General features: G+C 40.2%; 1 protein-coding gene across 4 annotated transcripts; it reads right to left on the bottom strand.

Annotated features, from left to right (window-relative positions):
- Window positions 1-353: 353 nt before the first annotated feature.
- BUB3 (BUB3 mitotic checkpoint protein) lies at window positions 354-11,408 on the bottom strand. 4 transcript variants are annotated; one of them, XM_007173260.2, is made up of 8 exons: window positions 11,306-11,407; window positions 10,616-10,810; window positions 9,933-10,002; window positions 7,983-8,134; window positions 5,289-5,447; window positions 3,401-3,578; window positions 2,938-3,154; window positions 354-701 (listed from the first exon to the last, which is right to left on the bottom strand). In XM_007173260.2, the coding sequence occupies exons 2-8, from the start codon at window positions 10,808-10,810 to the stop codon at window positions 692-694; spliced, it is 981 nt and encodes a 326-aa protein (XP_007173322.1). In that variant the 5' UTR covers window positions 11,306-11,407; the 3' UTR covers window positions 354-691. The 4 variants fall into 4 exon arrangements, with proteins under 4 accessions (XP_007173322.1, XP_007173320.1, XP_057387293.1 ...); XM_007173258.2 differs by lacking the exon at window positions 354-701 and adding an exon at window positions 709-1,937; XM_057531310.1 differs by lacking the exon at window positions 354-701 and adding an exon at window positions 1,944-2,076 and having other exon boundaries at window positions 11,306-11,408.
- Window positions 11,409-12,142: the final 734 nt, after the last annotated feature.

Here is a 12,142-nt window from a genome sequence, read left to right on the forward strand (position 1 = left end):
CGGTGAGCTGCAGGAGCCCGGCTGCACCAGCACTACCGGCAGAGAGTCATGCCAAAAGGCGCCCGGCAGCTGCCATGCAGTCTGTGCCCGTCCCGTGAAGCTGTACACAGTTGGCTCGAGGGCCCTGCTGATCCAGCGAGAGGGCACAAGGGAAATGGCAGAACTCCAACAGATCACTTTATCCAAGACTGAATCCCCAAAGTACATCAGAATAGACATAATTAAATGAGGCAGTGTGGACCTAAAGGTACAATGTCATCCCCACCAGGCCCTTGATGAAGGGAGTTTTGCTTTACAGAAGCCTTTTTATGAAGTAAATTACATTAATTACCAACATTTAAAAACATCCAACATTTAAGGGTTCTGAATCTCTGATTTATTAGACAGCATGGAATTAACAGGTTTAGGTTATTTTACAAAAAGAGCTCAAGCCGCTCATACACAGCAACTGGGCTTGCTGGGGGAAAAAACAATTCTTCAGACTACTGCAAAAGGACACAAAGACTCCTCATCCTACACACAGTCAGTATGAAAGGGCACACAGACAAGTTTTTTGCAAGACAGAAAACAGAGAAATCCACATACTAAATAACGCGTCCACAATGACTATAACGCATCCCTTAGGGGATAAGCATGTATTTGTAGGAAGCAAAACAAAGCTTTCCATAGAGAAACCATTTTCACGAGATGATTAGGTGGACCTGCAATGAAGAAAATACATTTCAAAAGATGGGTTCAGACTTACACTAAGTTTTCACTGAAATACTTACAAATAAAAATAAGACCTTTCTCTGTATCAGAAGAATTTTTTTTTAATATATCATGGATAAAATAAATTTCAGTAAAGGTCCAAATACCATTCAGAAACATACATTTGCAAATAATATAAATAAAAAACAAAAAGTGTGACAACAAAAATACTATTTGGAACTACCCAGAATAGGCCAAGCTAAGTTCATGTTCTGCTTCAGGGCATTATATTGAAATGAATCTCATTCTCGCTATAATTTTTTTCTTTTTAACCTTAATCACCAGTGGCTGGGTAACTGAAATGGACATGAGAACTATATAAATGTCAGAGAAATATGTAAACCTCATTAATGTTTCCAAAAATTCATTTAGAGATAGAAACAGGTCCAAATAGATGCCTGTCTAAATGTACTGCAATTACGTTACAATTATTTTTCCAAATACACAGATATGCTCTGTCTTTTCTCAGCTCATTACTGACTCAAACAATTTGCCCTTCTGGGATCAATTGTTTGCTAATAAATAATTGTTTACAGTCACAAAATGATGTTAGGAGGTTTTCTTATTAGTTTTCCTTCTGCACCCTAATAAGATTGAAAACGAGCTGATTCCCCAGAGTCTAACCTTAACCTCGCTTTGTTTCACAGCCCAGGAAATGATGACCCATCTGCTTCAGAAAATAATGGACGGCCGAGAGGAAATATTGTTTAATTGTAGATTAACCTCCTCATGAGGCAGTCTGAAGCTGCTTTAGAATTAGCAACTATAACCAGCAAGGGAAACAAATGGCTCAAGAGCCTTTTTCTCCACCATTTAAGGTCCACAAAGAAGGCAAAGGGGGTTTTACTACCTACATTTATTCACAAACATTTATTTCCACAATGGAAACAAAAACCATCAAGGTCAAAACTGATTCTCAAAAGTGCTGTCGCTGCCCTCCAATTCTGTTTGTCCGAATACCTTTAAATGCAGCAAACCATCTCATGCACTAAAGAAAGTGTTTGTTTTAAAAAAAAGGCAATAAAAACCTCTTTTCCAATATTTTCAGGTTCTTATAATATTAAAATTAAAATTTTTCCCTGGTTTCTTTGTTAAAAGTAATAAATCCACCATTGGGGAGTACGAATTGTTTTATTATCATCAACATGGCACTTAAGTAAATGAAATCTTGTCAAGTACATGGTGACCTACAAGTTCAAAAGAAAAAAGAACAGCATGAGATCAAAATGGCCAGCCAGGACAAGAGATACAAAAGTGAGAGATTAAATGCAAACACAGCCCTTCATCCAACAGGCTTCACATGCTAAGTCTGTTCTGAAGTCAAACCTGTAAAAGCACACATGATATTGAGTATTTAATACTCTGCCCCCCTCTCAGGGACTCAACCAATTTAGCAAGGGGACTCTATACCATTCTAACTCAGAGAGGTACAGAAATCCTGAAAATAGTCAGGTATTCCATAAATATTTACTGAGGACTTCCTTCCAGGGCCTGAGTAGACACGGACAAGGAACAGGACAAAGACTCTTGGGGTTGGTATTTTATGGTTAAACAAGTGCCTAAGTATCAGGTTTCCCTTAAGCCTGGAAGCCTGGTGCAGGTAATTAAGTAAAAAGCTTTGCCCTAGGTACCAAAAAATGGAAATGGTTCCTCTCTGTCAGCAGTTACAACCAAGAGCCAAAGACATCTATGAAAATTTCAAAACTAAGGAAATCTGCTATTGCAGGCAAGGCCATATTACTCTGAATTTCCAGTAAGACCTGAAGGTCATTCATTTTGTGTAAATATTAAAGAAACAACCTCTGTGGAGAGGGAAGATTTTTGGTAGTTCAAATTCTTAAATATCTTAAATAGAATTTGCTAAAATAAATTATTATTGAATTCTTCAACTTAATTTTGAAGCAATGAGTTAGTAATAACTCCAGAGATTCAAATAATAGTGCCTATTCAAGAAGAATGAGAGTTTGACATTCTTCTCTACAAAACAACTAGGCACAATTTTATCCATCAGACGTCTATCAACCTACGGATATTGAAAGCTTGGGAGAACAAGATAAAATCAACTCCAACCCTAGAGTCAGCTGTAATATCGAGCAGGCATCAACAATGCTATTCATGAATTTAGAAAAATTAATAAATCCTGGGGTGAATGCAGAAAAGGCTCAAATACAGGTGAAGCATACTCACTTGGGTTTTGTTTCTGCATCTGTCACTTGGCGAATGAAGATACCATCTTCGGGATGTTCCGTGTCATCCATTTCATACATATACGATGATGCTATTGCAAGTGTAGTCCCATCATTACTGAAGGCGAGTGACGCAATGCTGGTGGGGTACCGATGGAACTGGCACAGTCGCTTTTTGTTAAATGGATCCCAAATATTTACAAATCCATCAGAACCACCTGCAAGTAATTTCAAAAGAGTTACAACAGTTCTTAAAACCAGATACAAAAATAACCATCATCTTAACCATTTTTAAGGTCACAGAAGTTACAATTTCCCCAGGGAGTACTATATCAGATTTTCTTCCCTTTAAATATCATAAAAAGCAAGCACAATTTTTTAAAACTCTGCCCAAGTATAAACGTGCAGTGTTCAATTAATAGCAAAATGATGTTATCTTAACAACTAGATACAGGTTAGCGTACCTGTGGCAAAGGTATTGTGGATGTTGTGAAACGAAATGGCGTTGACTGGGTAAATTTGCTCAATATTATTTTCTTTGAGTCTGTGACACTTGAAGGCATACTTCTTCTTCTGTACCTCAGGGCTTGGGTCCAAGTACTCAACTGCCACTCGGCCTTCAATAGAGCTTAATACATAACCCTGAAAGGAAATCAGAGGACAAAAATGGTGAATCCAGCTTCCAAAGCAAGGCCTGGATTCTCAAATTCAACCCAATTCCCAAATTCAGCCCACAGTAAAGAAAGATGATTATTTTTAAAATGAAAAGAGAATACAGCCAGGTTTTAACCACATGTTTAAACTGTACTAACATAGTTAAGATCACTCCAAAAATTTAAGAACACTTATACCTGTTTTATTACAAGTAAATAAATAAAAGGCCACCATCATTTGCCTTCTTCATTCTACCAGTACCCTGCACACTGCAATCAAAAATGTTGAGTTATTCTGTCAAACTTCAACAAGAATTTTAAAGTGTTTCAATATCATTTATTTGTTGTCCTGTCCAGAAGGGGACTCGAATTCATTCCATCAGCTGGAATATATTTTTCTTTGCTCTACGCCTCCTCACCTCTAACAACTCGAAGAGAATTGTGTCTCCTTCACTGAGGGTACCAATAATCCAAACCAAGTGGAAAACCAGCCTTCCATCTTGGTCATCCTGCCTCTCGCATTTAACTACAGCAAGTCAAGTGTACACACAAACCACAGAGATTTTCAGCGATGTTCAAAAGTGGCTTATAATTTCAAACCTTTCCTCACTTTGCCTCGAAATAGTATGTCAAAGAAAGTAAGAGATGAAGATAAATATGAAATCTATACATATTTTTTTAATTCTTACAAGGTATGAAAAAGATTTACTCCTAAAAAACTACTTATGGAGAAAAAAAAAAATCAGTAAAATGTTACTTTTAAACTTCCATTATAAACTGGAAATAAACTCCGACGGAAAATTTTAGATAGAAGACATAATAACATTCATAAATGCAAGCATATTTTAATCATGCACTTAAATCTCTAAAGTTTCACATAACTGCAATTCCTTATCTTCAATGGAAATTCACAATATCCTGAGAAGAAGAATTGTGATCACCATTTGAGGTACTAGCCTTCTGACAAGCACTAAAGGATAGCCGTTAGATTCCAAAGATATCCACTGTTTTTAATGACTTTTCCTCTTGTAAAATTCCTACAGCAGCTGACCCCACCACCAACTTCCCTTCGAACTTTAAGGATTTAGGGAGGAAAGGGCAGATTAATGAAGTGTCATTTCATCTAGTAATGATGATGGAAGGGTGACCTACCCTGTTCGTCATTATATGAGGGACAACGCCTCTCTACCCTCAATGGCATTCTTTTAAAAAAGAAAAATCCAAGTTCTGCTAGCAGACTGACTAAACTCTATTAGCATTAGGGTACAAAGAGGCGCAAAATAAAAAAGAAAAAGAGAGAGAGAAAACAGCAAATTCCATAATCCTAAATTTCCAGGTTTAAATTTGAATTTGCTGGTCTGTAAATTAACATACCTGCAAAGCTCTCTCTGATTACTGTACACCTGTCAAGCATCCTGCACTAGGATCACCAAGGAATATGAAAACCTCTACTCAAACCCCTGGCAGATTACTTATCCTCTCTGAACATCAAAGCTTTCTCTAAAATTGAGTTAACATACCACCTTTTAACAAAAGGCTATCAAAAATTTACAACAACAAATTCTAAATCTAAATCTAACAAATTCTAAATCACTACTCAAAAAAAAAAGCAAAGCTTTAAAAGGCAGTGACCAAATCATTATCATATAAGATCCTCTTATTTTCAAATTCCCCAGGCACAGGGAGGAGAGGTCAGTACCTGCTTGTTTGGAAATGCTCGAATGCAGCGAGTCTGGTACTTGAGGCTGGACTCCCGGCGCTGCTGCACGTAGCCCATGTTCCGTAAGTCCCACACCAACACTCTGCGGCCTGCGGTGCCCACAATCAGCCGGTCTCCGGACACTGAGAGGGTATACACCTTTCAAGAAAGACCAAAACTTGCTGAAAATCATCTGCTTGCCTGCAAATGGCATTTCGCACCACGATAAAGTCCACTAATCATAAAACCATAAAAAAGTTAGCTGATCAGGTTCACAAACACAGGTACAAAATTTTAAGTGCTACAGTTACACAAACCAATTGACACAAAATAATAAACACAAGATATTCTTAATACTTAACCAAGTATCACATAATGCACATTCTAGTTAACTCTCCGAAAGCATCTTTGAAACAATTCTCTTTGTTACTAAAACAAGTTAAATTATTAAATAATTTTTACAGTCCTCTCGTTTCATTCAGTGACAATATAAAATTGTAGAAAATACTCAAAAAGGAGATAATAAAGCCATAAAAACAATTCAAGATACCTTTCAATGGGCCTCTGGCTTTTCATAAAACAATCATTTTCAAAGTTATTTTTCTATGATCACCTTTTGGAAGGATATTTCATGTTGTAACTCTAAAAATCTTGACTCTCCCAGCTGTCACACTGAATAAATAGGCCTTCCCAGGAAGAGTGAGAGAGCTATCATTAATTACCTTCTTAGTTGCTTTTGGTGGCACAGGAACTCAAAATTAAAAGACAAGGATAGCGGTCTGGCATATGACAAGGCAAATTCTTATACCCTGACGTCATACTGAACACTCAAGACAGAGTTATCTTTAGGGAAAATTTAAAAAGCATTTTATTCCCTAAAAGCATCTATTTTTTTCCCCTCAACATTCCTTTTCTTCAATATCAAAACAACTTCCACAAAATATTCCTTTAAAACAAATCACAAAATTTCCTGCAAATAAGCATTTAGAAGCTACTTATTTTCAAATATGTTATCTGGGGACTAAATAGAGATAGCAAATTCATGAAAATGGTGGCAAAACGTATGTTCCGATCATATTAAATCATTTTTTTAAAGTCTAGACTTCAGGTATATAACTATGCCCTGATCATTACTTTCAATTAATAAGCAACTCTAATCTAATATTTTAAAACCTGAAAAATCACTATAAAAAATGAAAAGGCCTCATGACATGGTAAAACATCTCTTTAACATTCAGTAATTAAACCTTATGCTTAGTAATCACTAATATGTTAACCACATACCACCAGCCCGGAGGAAAAAAACAAATTGGGTTTCACAATGTAACGACAACCCGATAGTCTCTACAATCTGGCCTTTAAATTCAACAGCTAATTTGACCAAGGGAAAAACAAGAAATTTTAAAGATTCAACAGTAGATTTAACACAAGCGTATTTCAGTAAGAGACATGTTAAGATTTACCGCTGTTTATTCAGAAAACATGTTTGCAGAAAAACAGAAATTAACTTAAGACATATGAAACACCAAATTAAAAAAAACACAGAAAGAGATCAATTTATAACAGTACAATCAGAATGGGAATTTTATCTTAAATCTTTACTATACAGGTGACACACAAGCTTCTAAAAGTGCTTTCTATCCCCACGGATCATAAATCAAGTAAAAACACTGTCATGCTACTGACTAGGTATATACATTTATCAAAGACAGTATTAAAAAAAGTGACATAATGAACCTTGCTGAACCAATAAGCAGCTTGATTCAGTGTGGCTGTCCATTATATGATATTCTGTCAGCAATTTATCACAGCTCTTAACATGTTACATACAACCATAAATCAAAACTAGAAACAATGCAATTATTTTATTCTGAACAAAGGTCTTGCCAGGAGTAGATTCGAATGTGATGTGACAAAAATAATGGCTCTTTGGATGCACTACAGTATATAATGACAGCTAACAGGAACTGAATAGTATATTTACACTGAGGAAATAGACTCAAGTGAAGGATACCTTTAAATTGCTAAAACAATCAATCTTTAAAATTAACTACCACCTGATAAAGTCTGATAAAGGATACAGTAAGAATGCTCAATTACACTTCCACTGTACAGATCAAAAGGTTACAATAATACACAAAGTTTCAGTTTTAGAAGCTTCCTTCACTACAGCCTTCAAACTACATCTGTCAGTATTAAAAATAAATAAATGGTAAAAACCAGGGAATATAGGCCATCTTTTTCACTAAACTTCAAATGATAACCCACTTCACCCTCTTAGTCAACTCAAGAGAAACCTCAGATCATAAGTGAAAAGGAGTGATGCTCCATCCCACTTCCTGGTTTGGGGCCGTCAAACCCAACTGAAGGCAATGGAACAGTCTTTGCTAAATGACTTCTCTGCAAAGTTCAGTCTTTGCTAAATGACTTCTCTGCAAAGTTGCTTCTCAGCCCCAGGACTGAAAGCGTTAATACATGCAAGTGGGTTTAGGACTAGTGCTATCCAGTACAAACATGACAACTGACAGAAAATGTAGACCAAACTACCAAAATTAGTTTTCCTTCACATATTTAGCTGAGTTTGTAAAATAGACTCATCAACTCTTAACCTCTAAATTCAACATCATATTCATCATTTTTCAAGTCAAACCATCCCAAGGACCATAATTCCTGTTACAAATATAAAGAGCCTACCTTTTCAGGCTGAGAGAAGGTCCCAGCATTACAAGGGGTTCTGGGATCCCACAATTTAACTGTCTGATCCCAACTCCCAGTAACCATCACATTCACTTCCGGACAGTATTCAACACATCTGATAGGGGCATCATGGGTTCCAACAAGATTTTCTGTAGGAAAAAACAAACCAACAAACCACACCTAGCTTTACGAAACAAAGATTCCTCAAGTGAACAATAGAAGGAAACATTCATTGCACTGTAATGAATCCGCTTCCACCCACTCAATGGAAGTACTACACACAGAAAAATTTCTCCATGACTACAAGAAGTCATCCTTTCACCTCTGTTCACCTGACAGCGCACAGCTTGATTCACTGGCATGGTAATACCAAAAGCTGACTTCAGTTTCAGATTACATTAAAATGGTGGCATATTTGTTATTTTCCTCACTTGATTCTAGATTCCTTCAAATCAGGAACCTTGTTTAACTCTATAGTTCTGACTATCTAGTACAGGTTCTGATACATGGTAGGTGCTCAAGAAATGAAATGAACCAATGAGTGGAGAACTCTGGTCGAATGGATCTGGATAAAACTTACCGCATTAAGCTGATGTTTCAAAGAAACTTATTTAAGTGGTAACAGGATTATCTGAGAGCTGGGGATGAGGAAGGCAGGGAGTCTTATGATTAACCCACTTGGTTTTCACGGTGGGTCAAATTTCTAATACACAATTTCTTTCCTCTCAATTTCAACTCTTCACCCTATCTGATTCATTCATTCAACTAACATCTACTGAATGTCTACTATGTGCCAGAATCTATACCACATGCTAAGGATACAACAAAGAACAAACAATATGTGGCCCTGATCCTCAAAGAGGAAAACTACCTGTTTAAAAACATACTTTTGTTTCTCGTTTAAATGGTATCTCGTGAAGTTCAGCAATGACCTTCTGAGAATAAACAGCTAATTCCCTTAATTATGGTCTCTAACATCAAAAACCTTTGTTTGCTTTTCAGTGCTTTTTTTCTCCTGAGCTTTCAAACAAATAGAACCTAAACCTGCAAGCTAACTTCCCATCTAGAATAAGCTGCTAGCAAACAAAACCAAACATCTGCAGCTGTAAGTTACATGACAAAACGGCTTTCATGCAAAAGCCTCTTCTGATTGGATCCTTCTTTTTTTTTTTTTTTTTTGATAAGATATCATGCCCATCCTCTATCCGTCCTCCCACTGTCCCACTCATCCTCGTCAGACATATCGCTGTGCCTTGCCATGTCCTTCAAGTACATCTATGTCTAACGTACGCATATACCAAAAAAAAACAACCCTCCACTAGAGAGCTCTGTGTATTCGGGTTCCATTCCAATCTCTACTCTGCTCCAAAGTCACCATAAAAATGTGGGTAAGTTATTTCGTATCTCTTAGAAATTAACTAAAAGAAAACGTGCCATCTTGTCCTTCACTCAATAAATGCAACTGAAGCATATTCTATGCTAAACAATTATACAAGCAGGGTTAACATGGTATCCGGACAGGGTTGGCTATTTTATAATGTTAAATTTTTTAAAACCTATCTTCCTTCAGTCTAAACTAAATTAGCTTCTGAAAAGAGAACGCTGAAACATGAGCACTGTCCTGGAAAAATCCTACTGAAAGGTAGTCCACTGTGGGACCCAGTCCCCTTCTGAGGGCAAGGGAAAGGTCAAATACTTAAGTGCCACTTCACGTAAACACTGTGGATGGAGACCATGAGTTTCACTGATAAAATCCATGCATAATATTTTGTGATTGTAATTTAACAGTTATCATTTAAATGAAAAAGTCCTGAATTTAAGCCATTTTTACTTGTATCTAAGCAACTTAGGAACTAAGCAATTCAGGAACTACTCTTCATGAATAAACATTTACAAGTAAGCACTAACTAAGAAAATACTAAACTGGTAAAAACGTGGCTATGTTACCTTGATCAGTGTTCAAATCATGCATTTTCAATTGATGGTCTAATCCCCCACTCCAGGCATGTGTTGGATCCTACAAAACAAAGTTGCAAGTCATTTAAAACTTACAGAGCTTTAAAAAGAATTTAAAAATTCCTGTTTCCACAGCCAACTATCCAGTTTATGCTCAAGACGAGAGGTACACTGGGCTCAGCTACTCATTGTAAACAAACAAAAAAACAGTACAAAAAATAAAGCAAATTAAGGAGCTGAGAAAACTACTACGCCAGAAAATTAAGGAAGAACTGTTCACCACACTGGCTGACAGCCAACAGGCATTCCCATGGACTCGCAAACAGACCTTCCTTTTAACAAGGCAGCCAAATGTTACTGTCTTGTTGTGAGTTTCAAACACATTACGTCCAAAAGGTTTGCAGAGTTACGCCATTAGAATCCAAGGGGAGACCGAGTTCCTGACGTCTGCAAGTCCCCAGCGCCAAAAAAAACCCACACACAAAAACAAAACCAAACAAACCAAAAAACAGTACCTGGGGCGCAAGGTAAGTGTTGGGGGAAGGGAGGGGAGCTGTCCAAATGACCCCACCGACAAAAGCCTCTGCCCAACAACGGAAAACGGACACTGTTGACCAGGAACACCACACCGAGGATATTAAAGGGGGGCAGGAGCGGAAGCGGAGGACACCTACGTAGAAAGCGCAGTCCAGGACGGCGCCGGTGTGCTGGTACTTGAGCCGCATGGAATTGGCCGGCACATCGTAGAGGCGCACGGACGTGTCCCAGGAGGAGACCAACAGGAACTGGGAGGTGTTCGGGCTGAACTTCACCGAGGAGATGCCGTCCTCGGGTGGCTGGTTCAGCTTGAACTCGTTAGAACCGGTCATCTACGGAACAAGCGCCCAGTGAGAGTCCCCAAGGGTCCGGGGGCTGGACTCGCCGACGGCGGGGCAGCGAGGGGGCCCCACCGGGGCGGGGCCTAGGGAAGGCCGCCGACACGGCCTCTGCGCCGACACGGCCTCTGCGCCTGCGCGGAACCGCCGCGCCCGCCGCGGTCCGGCCTCATCTCCCCCACCCCGCCCGCCGCGGTCCGGCCTCATCTCCCCCACCCCGCCCGCCGCCCCTCCTAAGCGCCCCAGCCGGCCGGGCCGCCGCCACCGCCACCGCACCCCTAACTCCAGCCTCCAGCGTGGCCCGCCGCGGGCTCCTGCACCCCGGCCTCCCCCGCTGGGCCTGCTGCCCCGCGTGCTCCTGAAATAAAAGAAAACCTATGGAAGAAGAACCGGTTCCCAGAGGACGGCTCCGCCAACTCCGGGCCCGAGGTGGGAGTGGAGGGGGCCCCAGAGAGTTCGCTACTGCGCCCGGCCGCCTCTCCCCGTTACCTTAGCCTCCCTCAGAAGCAACTTCGCCGCTACTCGCCACCGCCTAGCTTCCCTCGAAGCTCTCGCGGGCCGGGCGAAGGGGGCGGAGAGGAAGTTCCAGCCAATGCCTGCCATTGGCTGATTTCAAACGCCAACGTCTCGCTCTAGGCAGCCGATTGGTCCGCCCCGGAGGCCGGGCGTCGGTCAACCCAGGCAACCTGTTCCGGCACAGAGGCGAACGACGGCTTTTCCGATCACGTGGCCTCTTTTCACCACCAGGCTGCGGCGCCAGCGGCGGTGCCGGACGAGTGAAAACTACAACTCCCAAAGAGCATCGCGCCAAGGCTACGCTCACGCCCTGGCCCGTCCGTGTGCGGCACGCTGGGAAATGTAGTCTCCCTGGGGCCGACGCCCGGCCTGTCCTCTGAATAGTAGGCGGGAAAGATGCTCTTTCCAGTTGACTCTTCGGGCCCTCCCCATCTCAGTTAATCTCTCAGACACAAGAACCTTATTTTGGTCAGTACTTTTATAGAGCTAAATTAGTCTCCCTTCCACTGCACATGCATATGCCCATGAAGTTGACCAAAACTGGAGTGGAGAAAAAAATATTTGCTCTAATGAAGTGTATATTTTGCCCTACTTTTTTCTCATTTTCCTGGACTTTCCACCTATGAACCGGGCTCTCACATTTCCCACTGTCGAAGATCTACTGACCTTAGAGATACTCATCCTTATTTATACTCTGCTTTATCTCTTCATTCCATTTTCCTGCAAACATTTATTGAGCACCCAGCACACCCAGGCCTGGTGAGAAAACCAGGAAGATGCATTAATCAGACCAATTCTTGCTCTTGAGGA

This window comes from Balaenoptera acutorostrata, chromosome 16 (assembly GCF_949987535.1).
Source record: "Balaenoptera acutorostrata chromosome 16, mBalAcu1.1, whole genome shotgun sequence".
NCBI lineage: Eukaryota > Metazoa > Chordata > Mammalia > Artiodactyla > Balaenopteridae > Balaenoptera > Balaenoptera acutorostrata.